This window comes from Podarcis pityusensis (assembly GCF_964106645.2).
Source record: "Podarcis pityusensis genome assembly, chromosome: 15".
Classification (NCBI taxonomy): Eukaryota; Metazoa; Chordata; class Lepidosauria; order Squamata; family Lacertidae; genus Podarcis; species Podarcis pityusensis.
The window spans coordinates 38,763,561-38,778,284 of record NC_138040.1 but is presented as its reverse complement, the minus strand read 5'-3'; the positions used below and the strand labels follow the sequence as shown (position 1 = coordinate 38,778,284).

Sequence of the window (14,724 nt, the reverse complement as noted above, 5' to 3'; positions counted from 1 at the left end):
TCCCCATAGGTCATATCCGGATCTCAGATCTGGGGCTGGCCATCAAGATTCCAGAGGGAGACACCATCCGTGGCCGTGTAGGAACTGTTGGCTACATGGGTATGTAGTCAAGGAAAATCTCAGGTCTCCTTGCCCTGTGGAGGAGCTGGCTTAGTCCTCTTGGGGTAGCTTTGCAAACCCCTTTTTGCTGAAAGCAGAAGGCAGTCTTACTATACTAGGAGCCAGGGTGGGTTGGTGGGTGGGTTGCAGTATAAGGCAATGAGATTGAGGAGACCTGAATTTAAGGCCTGCAGGAATCCAGGGTTTGGTCAACACAATTTGAGGAGGAGAATGGTCTCAGACAAAGGCCTTCCCCATCACTGGCTTCCTGGAGAGGCCAGAAATTGAATCTGGGACATGTGCTCTTCTATTATTTGTCCCCATCTCTGACTGTTCTTCCCTCTCCAGCTCCAGAAGTGATCAACAACGAGCGCTACTCCTTCAGTCCAGACTGGTGGGGGCTCGGCTGCCTTGTCTACGAGATGATTGAGGGCCAGTCACCGTTCCGCGCCCGCAAGGAACGGGTGAAGAGGGAGGAAGTGGAGAAGCGGGTTCAGGAGGACCAGGAGCAGTACTCGGACAAGTTCTCTGAAGATGCCAAGGCCATCTGCAAGGCGGTGAGCTGGGGAAAGTGAGAGGCTGTGCAAAGCTCTGTCGAATCAGGGTAGATGTCCTGGGGTAGGTGCAAGGCATTGTGGGAGGCAGGGACGCAGCTTGCCCTACTCTTATGGAACTGTTTGTCCACTGATGCTCGCCAGAGCCCAACCCTGCAGGTGTTTTCAGGGCACACAGTGTGAAGCATTCGTTTCTATAGGGACTTTAAAGGAAAGGAGAGGGAACTGTAGCAAAACATTTCCATATGGAATGCTTCTCTCCAGGTCTTCAGCAACTCCAGCACATTCCTCTTTTTCTGCCCCCACCCAACAGCCTGTTAGTCCTCCTCACTAGGTTATTTTGGGGGGAGTTGACCACTTCCCCTTAAGTGTTTCTTTGCTTCCTAAATACTCTTTTTTTGGCAGGGGTATGTCTGCAAACCTATAAGCTCCCCCAACGCTTCTGGTCCATGGAGATTGCCATTTTGGCTACACGTAGATAGGCACTTGCTACCTAAACATCAGAAACCTGATCCTGGAATGCAGTTGGGGCAGTCTCTGGGCCTACGCTTCAAGCAAGGCAGAGCCCTGTTAGGAGTGTATGCACAAACACTCTGATTTTTGTTGTTGTTTGATGTCCTCTCCCTCCACCCTGTCTCAACCGGCAGTGATGTTTACTGGGATGCAACATTCCAGTCTGGATGTTTGAGGCCAGACTCTGCCAATAACTCCCTGGCTAGCGGCAGGATGGGGAGGCATCAGGGGAATAAAAAAACCTAAACCAAACATAGGCAAGGGCCTGTTTGAAACAGAAAATGTTTTTTACAAGCTGCCTAAAATGGGGAAAGGCATCTTTTGTGTATTTAATAAACTTATGTATTGCCCTTCAAGCGGAAATGATCAGAGTAGTTTACATTGAAAGATACACAATCATTTTAAAGGGATAATAGATTAGATGGCGTGGGGAGCACCAAGAAGCAGCATAAAGGCCTTAGAGGAGGAGCAGGATGCTGCAACAGACAGTCTGATCCAGCAAGACTCATCTTACCATCTTACTCATCTTTCTGTTTCTTGCTGCTCCTGGCCCTTTGCATATTGTTCAGCTCCCATCAGCCCCAGCCAGCGTAACCAATGGTCATTGGCGATGGGAGTTGTAGTCCAGCAACATCTGGAGGGCAACAGGGCAAGAGCCACAGCTGCTACCTGGCCATTTTCACGGCCCATGGAAAGTTTCTCCTCCGCAATCTTATGAGTAGAGCATTGGTCAAGAGGTGGGGAGCGCTCCTTTGCAAAACAAGCAAGCACCTACCCAGCCTTAGGAACATAGACTACTGGTCCATCTAGATCAGGTTTGTCTACACTGACCGGTAGCAGCTCCCCAGGGGTTTAGGCAGGAGTCTCTTGCAGCTTGACCTGGAGATACCTGGGATTGAACCCAGGACATTCTTCATGCAAACCCAATGCTCTGCCACTGAGCTGTGGCCTCCCCACAGCCCTTATGTGTGATTTAGCCGCCTAAATTTCACAGCACGCCACATCCCTCCCCGCTCTTACTGATCGTGGCACCTTTCTGCCTCCCCAGCTCCTGACCAAGGACCCCAAGCAGCGGCTGGGAGGGAAGGGAGACGAGGCCGCCCAGGTGAAGCAGCACCCTTTCTTCAAGACTATCAATTTCAAGCGCCTGGAAGCTGGGATCATGAAGCCCTCCTTTGTGCCAGATGTAAGTGCAGGCCAAAGTAGGCCATGGCTGGTTCACGCATGAGTCCTTTCCATACAACTGCTCTGCAAAGAATGGGCTTGTGGCGAGGAAGAGGGAGCAGGTGCTCACATGCTGCTCTCACTCCTGACCTTGACACATGTACCTCAGAAGGCCTAAGTGGCCTCTGATGAGGTTATCTTAAGGGCCGCCTGCCCATGCCTTAAGATTATCATCAAGGACCTTGCTTTCTCTCTTGGTTACCAAGGCCAGCCCTACCGTTCAATTTAGCAGAAGTTGCTTATAGACCTCGGGCTTCCATTTCTAAGATGTCTCTGTTTCCCTAAGAGCTGGTTCTCTGACCTATCCTTACCAGGCTTCTGTGACATCACAGCAGCTCATGGGATATGACACCTTAAGCCATTTAATGTCACACAAGCCATTGTCATCTTGATACTTAAGATCTTGAGACTGGAAACTTAGCTGAGTCTCCACCTTTCTATCCAACAGCCCCGAGCCGTATACTGCAAAGACGTGCTGGACATTGAACAATTTTCCACTGTGAAGGGTGTCAACTTAGACCAAACCGACAATGACTTCTATGCCAAATTTGCCACTGGCAGCGTCTCCATTCCATGGCAGAATGAGGTGAGGAATTGGGCTGGGGGTGGGAGGGGAAGGGAAGCCACCGAGGACAGAAGTGAGAGAGGAGACTGACTCTTGGTGTGAAATAAAAACACCCAGTCACCTTGTCTTTAAAGATAGGCATCTGCCTGCCTTCCCAACGCCACTGGCTATATCCCCAAATGCATGTTCATGGGGGCTATATCTGGCAAACATTTACTTTAAAAGTCGCTCCTTTTAAAGGGCTAAGAAAGCTCTTTGAGCTTGATTCCTATGTTGATGAAGGGAGCTCAGGATAAGGCAGTGACATATATTGGACAATGGTGGTTTAGGGTGGGTTAAGCTACCATCCCTTCTTTGGGGATCAGGATACAGAAGTGTCAGGAATTTAACCAGGAATCTTCGGCAAAGGAGATGCTCTACCGCAGAGCTGCCGGGCTGTTTCCCACTGTTGGAGGTGGGTGTCCAGCTCTGTCTGGGGAAAGCTAACCAAAGGGAGCCTTGGCAGATAAGCCTGAGGAGTGGTGTTGCCCAGCCCGGTCTCGCTGCTTCAGCTGACCACCTCTACCACCAATGGCATCCTCTTCCTCTTCTCTCTAGATGATCGAGACAGAATGCTTTAAAGATCTAAACACCTTTGGACCAAACGGCACCCGTTCCCCCGACCTGGACTGGAAGCAACTCCCCGACCCACCCAAGCGTAGCCTCTTGCAGAGGCTCTTCCGGCGTAACGTAAGGCCCACCACTCTTGCGCTCCCTCCAGCCCCTTGCTCTTTTCTTGCCAACTCCACTAGGGATGGGGCGGGGGGCGGGGAGAGAAATTCGGTTTGCATTTTCAGCAGGACTCTGATTAGCACTTCCTGAAACAGCATGCAACAGCATGCAAACCGAGTGGAGCAGCCAGCACTTTCCCTGCTTGTGATTCCTAGCAAGTAGTCTTCATTATATGGGATGCAAACCAAGTGGGTAAAGGTGAAGGTGGCAGTGGCAGTGGCAGGATGGGTCCCCGTCCCTCAGAGACCCCTCCAGTATTCCTGTGCATTCTGAGATACCCTTTGCCAGTGTTGGCACAGGTGTACCTGAATGGCTCTCCCCAGTGCTTTTTTTCTTAAAAAAATGTTTAGGGGTGCTCTCAGAGAGCCAGTGTGGTGTAGTGGTTAAGAGCAGTAGACCTGTAATCTGGTGAACCGGGTTCGCTTCCCCGTTCCTCCACATGCAGCTGCTGGGTGACCTTGGGCCAGTCACACTCTGAAGTCTTTCAGCCCCACTCACCTCACAGAGTGTTTGTTGTGGGGAAGGAAGGGAAAGGAGAATGTTAGCCGCTTTGAGACTCCTTCGGGTAGTGATAAAGCAGGATATCAAATCCAAACTCTTCTTCTTCTTCATTCTGTCTGAGACTCAGGAAACACGTTGACAGGAAATGAGGCCGCCATCGGGGGTAGCAACAGAACTGACAATTCACCGTGCTAGAGAAGAAACTATTTTTTTAATAAAAAATTAGTTTTTCTCCCATTAGATTCACAAAATGTTTAGGGGTATGCGTATGCCGGGCTCTCCCTAAAGCTTGCCTCTCGTCTCTGCTTCCTTCCCCGCAGCCAAGTGACTTCACCATCAGCGCCAACGCAAACTCCAACCTGTCAGCGGCTCCCTCGCCGGCCCGGCCCACAGCACAGGCTCCCTCCTGACCCAGAGGGCCCCTGGAGCCACCACTTGTCCTGTGCCTTCTCAGGGTTGCCTTCGGCACAGCGCTGACACCGGGGCGTCCCCGCGTAGCGCTGGACTCTACTACTGGCTAGGAGGTGGGGCAACACAGCCTTCCGACCGGCAGGACGGGCAGAGCAGCAGCAACAAGCCTTCGACGCCTCCTGGTGCTGACACAGACTGATACCCCCTCGGGGATCCCCGAGGATGACTCGGTTACCCCGAAACCAGGCTGCTCCCCACCAGGGTCTTTCCCCTTTGTCCTCCACCCTCTGATTGCCTAGAGAACCCATCCCTGTCCCATGCTCCATTCTCTCCATCTCAGCTCCTACCACAACTCATTAGAGACCACAGGTGTGCCTGGGAGGGGTTTTCTGTTCCTTGGAGATTGTGAAGCCCAAAAATGGGAAGAGAGAGAGACAGAAAGAGTGAGAGAGAAGAGGAATGTCATCTGGTCAAAGCTGAAGACTTCTTGCTGTTCCACTGGCCTCTGGAAACTCGGAATGCCAAACGGAGACACACACAAAGGTGTGTATTAGACAACGGGTTTGTTTTTGATAATGGAGCATTTTTCAGGAATCCCACCCTCTCGAGACAACTCTAGAGCCTGGGGCTGTGCGCCAAAGGACAGCGGGGGACAAAGAGGCATGAAGAGCACTCTCAAGTCCCGTTTGGAGGCATCAACGCATTAACAAAGGATCAGCATTAAAACTGGTGGAGGTAGACCAGGCTGAGAGTAGCTGTGGACAGTACATCAGGCCGGATAACGTAACAGGCCGTCAACATTTCCAGACCTCACTTTTAACCCCAACCTGCAACACGAAAGGACTCCCTTTTCATTTTTCCTTACAGAATCTCCTCCACTGACTTCCTTCTCCTCTCTCTTCTTCTTGTCTCTCTCACTGTCTCCCATTTCTCCTTCTCTGTCTCCCGTCAAAACGAGGTTGTGATACTGCTTGTTAACACACCTGGATTCGGGTCTCAGCCCAACATCTGAATGCCAATGAATTAACTGATTGCAGGTTCTCTGCTGAGTGTGATTGTGTTTGTGTGTGTTTTACAGCCCAGTCCTGTCTGGGTTTCCCCAGAAGAAAAGCCTACTCTAAACATTTAGCAGGATGAGGTGAGGAGGAAATGACAGGTGGTTGATAATATTCTTGAATGCTGTGCTACATTTAATTAAACATACCGCACCCCCACCTCCCGCAAATAGGAAATTAGCACAGCAGGACAAGGATTAAAACCTTTGTCTCAGATGTGCTTCTTTTCTACTTGCATGAAGGGTTGGGGGGGTGTTTCACCACAGAGGGACATAAGTCAATGTCATCTGAAGTGGCACAGTCTACTTAACCACCTCAGGATTCCACCAGCTTGTTCTGTTTAAAATGGGCCTGGGAACTGATTTACGTTGTGCAATGGACCTGATCGCAGCTTCTCTTCTCTCCCACCTCTACATGTAGTAAGCTAGCTCATCAGTGAGCGAGGAAGTGTTCAGAAGAGGGCAAACAACTGTGTGAGATGCAGGTGCCCCACCCACCCTGCCACCTGACCTGCTCCCCAAGTGAGCAAGCAGTGAGCCAAGCAAGGAATCAAACCTTCCACACACACCTTGCTTGCTTCCCCTCTGTGGGGGGCGCAAGTTGGGCCCATAGAGAGAAAGAGGCCACAAAATTCAGTCCAGGGGCCAACAGAGTGCATGGATTCTATTAGAGGTAAAAGCTGAGGTGTCCCCCCCGCCACAAAAAAAGCTAGAGCACTGTATCCAAATAACTTTAACCAGTGCTTTTTTTCTTTAAAAAAATGTTTAGGGGTACTCTCATTTTCCTACTCGTATTGAAATGCTGTCCCTCAATGAGGCCAAACATAGATTCACAAAATGTTTAGGCGTATGTGTACCCCTGCATCCCCCCAGAAAAAAAGCACTGACTTTGCAATTAGTAGACCAATTAGTGGACCAGATCCATTGCAATTAGTAGACCAAAGTTAAGCATATCCGTTATTTTTAATGGGTCTGCTCTTAGTGGCATTCTGACGCTGAATGCCACTGCAGGGCCTTTGCTTTCCAAAACAACTTGCAAGGGGACCAGATCCAGTGCGTTGTGCTTGAGGCCACTGATTTTTGCGAAGGCTGAGGGAAGATAGATCTATTTAGACCCAGCTAAACCCAGAATTTCTCCTCTTTATCTTATCATTTTGCTGTTTTGCGACCTGCTGTGCAAAGTGTGGAACTTGGTTTCACCCCACTCGCTTAGCAACAGATCCGGCCTTGGGGCAGGAAGGACTTTCCGAGTGAAGTGCCAGGGAGAAGTGCCAGCTCCCCGGCAGTTAGCCTTGGGCACAGGAGCTGCGCTCTGGTTTTTCAGAGTGATTATCTCCCTGCTGCAAAATGGGGGGGGGGGAGGCAGAATCACTATCTGACGGTGGCGGGGGGGGAAGCTGGGGTGCTGCAGAGACTGTGAGCTTTTCAGTTTTTTTATTTAAATAGGAAAAGCAGAGATCACACACACATGCACTGAAACCTCACACCATGGCAAACCCCAACAGAGAGTTTGCATCTTAAAGGTCTTGGCACCTGTGGGGTTTTTTGGTGCTGGAAATACAGAGGCAATGGGGTGCTATGACACCCCCTGCAAGCAAAACTTCCCCCTCCTAAGGCTGATTGCCTGGGCCAGTTCTGTGCTTTTGGCAGCCATACGTCATGGAGGGATTTTTGTTCTTGTTGCAGCAGTTCTATCTTGGAGGTAGAGCAACAGACTTCAACCTTGCGTGGTTATTAAAATGTGCAAGTTCGGGTGCCTTGAAATCAGGATTCCTCTCTTAAGTAAGTGTGTCTCCCCTTCTTTTGGCTAGTTTCCCAAGGGTAATGAGGATGCATTCAGGTTATTGCCCTCTCCTGACTTATCAAAGGAGGGGGCTGTTTGCATCCCCACTAGAATGTTCTCTGCTCTAGTCCCTCCCCCTTTTTTGCTGGCCCTGCCAAAATCAGTGCAGTCTTCTGGGTATGGGGCAGAAAAATTTGCATTAAGCCAGCTGACTGGCCACCCCTGTTTTGTAGCTTGCTCTCAAACGAGTCAGTTTATAGCAGGTGTGGGGAACCTTTGATCCTCCGGATGTTGCTGGACTACAACTCCCATCACTGTTGGTCATACTTGCCAGGGCTGATGGGAGTTGTAGTTCAGCAGCATGGGGGGGGCAGAGGTTCCCTACACCTGATGTAGCTCCTGCAGTTTAAAAAGCAGTTTGATCTGCGATGCACCTGCTGGGCGGCTGTCCGCCAGGGATGATGTAGCAATTGCAAGGGTTGGACAAGGGGACCTTGGAGGTCCTTTCCAACTTTTTGGTTCCAACACAGACTCACCACATGGTGAAGGTTTGCATGCGTGAGCGCAGGAGTTGTGGTAAGAGGGTCCAGATGCACACCCCACATTCCCAGATTGTAGCATAACTGCCCTAAACTCAGGTAGGTAGCCGTGTTGGTCTGCCGTAGTTGAAACAACAACAAAAAATTCCTTCCAGTAATACCTTAGAGACCAATTAAGTTTGTTATTGGTATGAGCTTTGGTGTGCATGCACACTTCTTCAGATACACTGAAACAGAAGTCACCAGACCCTTACATATAGTGAGAGGGTGGGGAGGGGTATTACTTAGAAGGGTGGTGGGAATGGGTGATTGGCTGATAGGTGTGGTAAACCTGTGGAGAAAGTGTGGCATAGTTTCCTTGCATATTCAGTAGGATAAGTGGATTGTAGAGGGTTCTTAATTCCATGACCCTTAGGTATAATGTCCAGGTTCTTGCCTTTAGTCAGAAAGAAGATGTCAGTCTGTACCTGTGCAAGTTTCTTGGTGAGGTTGATGGACTTCCATTTCATGCGGCTCAAGAGAGCTGAATGGGGGGTGCTTATGTAATCTCACTGTATACAAGTTGTACAAGTGACAATAAAGTATTTCAATTTCAATGTGGTGCCTTCCATAGTTCTAGTTACAGGTAGGTAGCCGTGTTGGTGACTTCTGTTTCAGTGTATCTGAAGAAGTGTGCATGCACACGAAAGCTCGTACCAATAACAAACTTAGTTGGTCTCTAAGGTGCTACTGGAAGGATTTTTATTTATTTATTGCCCTAAACTCAGGTAGATTACCCTTTGTTGTAGCTAGGAGGAACAAGCCTGTGGCTTTTACCTGGAGGTTTCAGCACCATGCACACCTGTGATTCCTGCATCGGTCCGGAAATGTCACCCCCTGGTTCTAGGCTGAAATAAAGCGGGGATCAATGTGGATTGACATAACAGAAAAGGGAAGCTCTGAGCTGGGATTATGATAGGGTGCTTTAAGGATTTTTTAAAGTGTCAGAGGTGTTTGCAGGTAGATGCTTTAGGGTGTTTTGAGTTCCTTTCTCTTTGTATTCCTTACGGCTTCAATTCCTCTACACACACACTTGGGCTGAGACAAGGCCTGGATAGTTTAGGAAACCTGTTGGATGCCGTCCTCAGCAGAACAACAATGCATCTTTCAGTGCGTGTCAGAAGTTGGGCATAGAAGTCCATACAGTGAGGATATGTATTTTAGAGTATTCCAACCAATGGGCAACTTTCCAGACTTCCTCTACGCCTCTCTGCCAATCACTGCCAGATTTGAGTTGGGTGGGTGGGTGGGTTGTACGTATGAGAGAGAGACTTCAATTGGGATTATCATCCAAAAAATAAATGCCTTTTCTAAATTGCCAAAATGGAAATTGTAGGTCTCTGTGGGTACCCCCGGCTGCACAGAACAAGAAGATGTTCCAAAAGAATGCAAACAGGAGCTTATGGGGGGGGCATCCCTGCATTCCTCCAGCCATCCTGGTCCACCGTGTGATGTTCATACATGTCAAATGAAGAACCTTGAGTGACACCCGCACCTCACATTTAAAGCACACTTTAAAAATCTTGGGAGAAGCCTGCAAACTGCAGGTGGATAAGGCTGCTATGAGTTGTAGGTCTGTGAGGTCATCGGCACCCATAACCCTTCCTGGGATTTCCAGGGGAAACCGCAACACTTAGAAGTGGAACAGGAGAGCTTTAATTGCGTGGTGTGGGTGAGATCTCTTCTCTCCCCAAAAGGAATTCTTGTGGGTCTGGTGATTCTCTGCACCCCAGGCAGATCTCCACAAAAGGACATTGACATCCCCCCCTTTATATTTCCATCACTCTTTCCTTTTGCATCCATGTATTTAGGGTTGGTTGTTGCAGGATATATTATTTTTTTATTATTATTTTCCTTTTTCACTGTTTATTTCTGATTCTGGTGCATTTTGGTTTACATTTTGGCTTTTTATTTTGTACAGTTGTAAATATTTGTATGTTGAATGCCTAGGTGTACATTTTTAAGCTTTAAAAGCTGCAAGCCAAGCCATGTGGTCATGTTACCCAGATGTTGCAGGGATGTTTCCCCCCCTCTTTTTAATGGGGGAATGTTGGGGGTGGGGGAAGATTCAGCTTCTCTAAGTGAAGGGTGGGTATCACTTCATCCCAGTTGGGTGGGGAGGGAAGGGGTGAGAAAGGAAATTACATCAATGAACTGGGCTCCCCCCCCCCCCCCCCGATTTTAAAATTTCTTTACAGAACAATATATTCAGTAGGGTTATTGGGGAGGGGGGTTCTCCTTGTTACTTATTCCCAGGGCTGTGTGTAATCTGCACTGAAAAGAAATAAATAAAACAATGCACCAATGAAAGCGGAGTTCTGTGTGCTGAGTCAGCCAGGCAACCTATTCACTGAAGCTATGATCTTTTGAATCTCTGCTCATTCTCTAGACTGGGTTTCCAGGAGGCATTGCCTACACATTTCCAGGCATATCTTTGCATCTATGATGACTAGAAGCTTGCAATAAGGAGAATAACTGAATTCCACACCCAACCTTGAATTCTGCTGTTTCCAGTGGCATAAGGGGGGGCCACGGGTGGTTGCTCCGGGTCCAAAATCATTAGGTAAAGGTAAAGGGACCCCTGACCATTAGGTCCAGTCACAAACGACTCTGGGGTTGTGGCGCTCATCTCGCTTTATTGGCCGAGGGAGCCGGCGTACAGCTTCCGGGTCATGTGGCCAGCATGAATAAGCCACTTCTGGCGAACCAGAGCAGCGCACGGAAACACTGTTTACCTTCCCGCCTGAGCGGTACCTATCTATCTACTTTCACTTTGAGGTGCTTTCGAACTGCTAGGTTGGCAGGAGCAGGGAGCTCACCCCGTCGCGGGGATTCGAACCGCCAACCTTCCAATCGGCAAGCCCTAGGCTCAGTGGTTTAGACCACAGTGCCACCCGTGTCCTCGGGGTTTTGGGTACCAAACTAAATAAATAAATTTAAAGCCCTAAACAACTCAGATCCCCAAATATCCACAGATTGCCTCCTTCTCTACAGACCCTCTCAAGTGCCAAGATCAGAGAGGAGGCCCTCTTGGTAGTTCCTTCATCCTCAGGGGCATGGAGGGCCAGGAGAGGGCATATTCTGTGGCAGCCCCTAAGTTATGGCACTCCCTCCCCACAGAGGCACATCTGGCCCTATCATGATACAGCTTTCCCGGAGTGCTGAAGAAGTGTCTCTATGCCCTGGCTTTTGACACAAGGCGTGTTGTTTTGGAACTCTCCATTTTCTGCAATTTTTAGTTGTTTGAAACTGGTTTTTTATATTGTATAGTATTTTGTTTTCACATTAATGCTGTGTTTTGATTGTGGGGTTTTTTGCCAATTATTTTTATTAATTTTCCAAATTATTACAAATCCAACCAAATTACTTTAATATAATTTCCTAAAATATGGTTTCCCGCTCCTGTTGCAAACATATGTCGATCTCCCCCCCCCCCCCATAGCTGCATCATTTCTTATTTAGTGTTCAGTTGTCATCCATCAATCTTCGTTACTGCGCTGTGTTTTGATTCTTGCAACCTGCCTCTGGACCTTAGGGTGATGGGGGAGTCATACATAGTAATTGTAAATGAATGAATGACTGGCTAATCAAGGAAGTTTCTATAAATGGATAGGTCTGCTGGCATAAGGAGATCTTCAAAAGACACCCGGAAGTCTGTAGTAAGGAGGCTGTGATAGATTAACTTGTAGGAAAAAATGGCTGCGATGCGGCCCAGAGCCTTGGAGATAAAACTGGCAGCATTGCTGTTTGCACAGACAAGAGTGATGCCTCATGTGGTTTGCTGTTGTTGTTATGGATTTCCCGATTTTTGCGTCAAGTTCTTCCTGATGACGGTCAGTTCAGCAGCCAAGGCCAAACTGTCCACTAGGCTGAGATTTACAGCCGCGAGGGCCCAGCTTTTGTGGAAGTAAAGTGCTTGGAAACATTTAGCCGCAGCAGCCATACATTTATTTGTAATATCTAGGGATAGTGGAGGAATTTGATTTTGCTGGCATTATAATGCCTAACTGAACTACCTTTTGAACCATTATGCAAAGCAGAAACACAATGATGAAATCTGCGCTTCTCTAAATGCAGTTCTCCAAGCAAATAATGTATAATAAACCTTTACTAGGAAGATGTGTGCATACAGTCATGGAAATAACATACCAAAATGCATTGTATTGGGGGAAATGGTTCACTAAAATGTGTATATTACTCAAAACTATACAAAAATGTATATTTTAGGAGAACTGCACACTAAGATGCCGATGAATTTTCAGGAGGATTTTTAAAATTAAAATATGTAGATTGATACAGATAGGACAGCTGAAGTTAAGATTGGAAAAATAAAAAAATGGAAAGAACTGACAGATTTATCAATCCCTATTGACACATTAAAGTGGTCCCTCGGTTTAAGAACAGCCCTGTTTATGAACTATTCGGTTTACAAACTCCGCAAAAGTAGAAGTAGTGTCCCGTTTTGTGAACTTTACCTCGGTCTAAGAATGGTGGAGGGGCAGCGGTGGCGGGAGGCCTCAATAGGGAAAGCGCGCCTCAGTTTAAGAATGGTTTTGGTTTAAGAACGGACTTCTGGAATGGATTAAGTTTGTAAACCAAGGTACCACTGAATAAGGATCTCCTAACAGCTGTCAACACCAGTAACAGATTTGTAGTGTTGCTGTGGCCCCCATCCAACCATGAAACTCACTGGGCCAATGATTATCATTCAGTGTAGCCCACCTCATGAGGTTGCAGGGAGGATAAAACAGGCTGGCAGCAGCCGTGGCATGCAGAGTCGCCCAAGCTGCCCAAGCCCAACCCCCAGATGGGCATGTTGGCCCCCCAAAAGAGGACCTGTACGGGTTTCCCCAGATGTATGGCAGCCCTAGGTAGGGGGGAGGTTGGTTGGCCAAGGGTTTGGAGGGAAGGCAGTGTTGGCAAGCCCCGGGTAGATACATCTTAAAAAGTGATGTCCCTAACATACTTCCCAGGTCTGTTATCCCTTAGTGATCGGCTCTGCTATGATGAGTTGGGGGGTGGGGGCAGGGGAGAGGATGCAAAAAGAAGCTTCCTGCCATCCAGCTTTTCTGAGGCACCTCAACCTTGGCTGCCTCCTCAGTCAAGACAAATTACCCTGACCAGGCCTATTGGGAAATCTCAAACTTTCCTTTGTGCTGTTTTGCTGCATTTGAAGGTTGTTTGGGCAACAGAGAAGGCCCTTCTGACTTTGTCCCCATTTGCACCATACATTTAAAGCGCTCCTTCAAATACTTGGGCCCCAAGTCATTAGCCTTGATGGTTTTTCTACAGGAAGTTTTGTTCTTCCAGGTGTTTGGTAATTTTACCTTTAATCATGTTTCTCGCCAGATTTGCTGTGTTAGATGTTTAGCTGTTAGGCAGCCATTTTGTGTGATGCCACACACCCACTGGGGCCATTTTGTGACTGGCACCCATAGTGCTTTCTCAGTTCTAGATGTGCCCCCTGGCCCAGTGTAGAGGCACTAAGGAGGGAACTCTGTTCTGAAGGAGGACAGCTTTAGCGATCCACAGTTGTGCAATTTTATCAAGGAATCCCCACATAGGCAAATATAAGGGAAGGGAAGGAATTGTCCTTATCAGGGAAAGATCCAAGCTTGCCTCTTTCCACGACTGGACAATGTGGGGGCATTTTGTGATGACTGTACATTCTTTTTGTTCTCTTCCTGAAGGCTGAATCCAGTGTTGCAGCTTTCGCAGTTAAGGAGCTGATAGTGTAAGAAGCTCCATCCGCCATGGGCCTCTCCTGCGATCTGCTTGTGCAACTGGCAGATAGAATGGCTGCTTTCTTATCTGCTTGTTAAAAACGTTTTTTATCCTCCTCTGCACAGCCAAGCGCACTTGCTCCCTCAAACGTTTGGCAGGGAATTATCTGTGGTGAGAGGAAAGGAGATTATTTAGTTTTTTGATGCAACATCCTTTGTGCTTTGAGAGGCCAGTTGTGTGCTTTCAAGCACATATGATTCACCCAGAGGGGGGAGTTCAAGAAAGGTGCTAGGCATGTAAAAGGCCCCAGGTCCAGTTTCCAGCATCTCTGGTCTCAAAAGGACCGAGTTAAGGGAAAAGACCCTCCACTTGAGACCCTGGGTGATGGGGGCACCACCAGTCAGTGCTGACAATATTGGGTTAGGCAGGCAAACTGTTTGACTTGGTAACCAAACAGATTCCTGTATTCCTTATGCATGAATGAGAGCACATTGTCAGGGTTTTGTTTTTTTAATGTTTATAAAATATGCATAGCTTCCTTCCTTTCTCGGGTTCAGTGGAAATAGCATTCCTTTTTCACCCCAGGTGGGTGACGTCCTATATTCTGCAAGAAACAGAGCAGCCACCTTCACCTCACAAAAAAGAATGAAGGAATTTTCACGAAACATGTATACGCTAATTTGTATTTATGTGCATATTTCAAAATAATTACTATAATTTGCAAACAAATACATCTCAACAGAGTGGCCAAGTGTCCTCAGTCTGTAATCCAGGTATAGTGGTACCTCGGGTTACATACGCTTCAGGTTACATATGCTTCAGGTTACGGACTCCACTAACCCAGAAATAGTGCTTCAGGTTAAGAACTTCTGTATAAGTCCACCTTTCTGTAAGAACTTCTGTATAAGTCCACCTTTTATACTCCCATGCAGTCGTTCAGAGAACCA

The 14,724-nt window shown here is 47.9% G+C and overlaps 1 protein-coding gene across 3 annotated transcripts in view; it reads left to right on the top strand.

Moving 5' to 3' along the window:
* Nucleotides 1–10,363, top strand: part of LOC308463770 (G protein-coupled receptor kinase 5-like) — a 77,917-nt gene extending 67,554 nt beyond the window's left edge. For 2 of the 3 annotated variants that reach the window (XM_080982459.1, XM_080982460.1), the window contains 6 exons: nucleotides 10–99; nucleotides 448–656; nucleotides 2,215–2,352; nucleotides 2,839–2,976; nucleotides 3,553–3,684; nucleotides 4,548–10,363. In XM_080982459.1, coding sequence (XP_080838585.1) covers nucleotides 10–99; nucleotides 448–656; nucleotides 2,215–2,352; nucleotides 2,839–2,976; nucleotides 3,553–3,684; nucleotides 4,548–4,637 — 797 coding nt within the window. In that variant the 3' untranslated portion in view covers nucleotides 4,638–10,363. The remainder of the gene's footprint in view (nucleotides 1–9; nucleotides 100–447; nucleotides 657–2,214; nucleotides 2,353–2,838; nucleotides 2,977–3,552; nucleotides 3,685–4,547) is intronic. The other variant, XR_013979720.1, reaches the window with a different exon arrangement.
* Nucleotides 10,364–14,724: the final 4,361 nt, after the last annotated feature.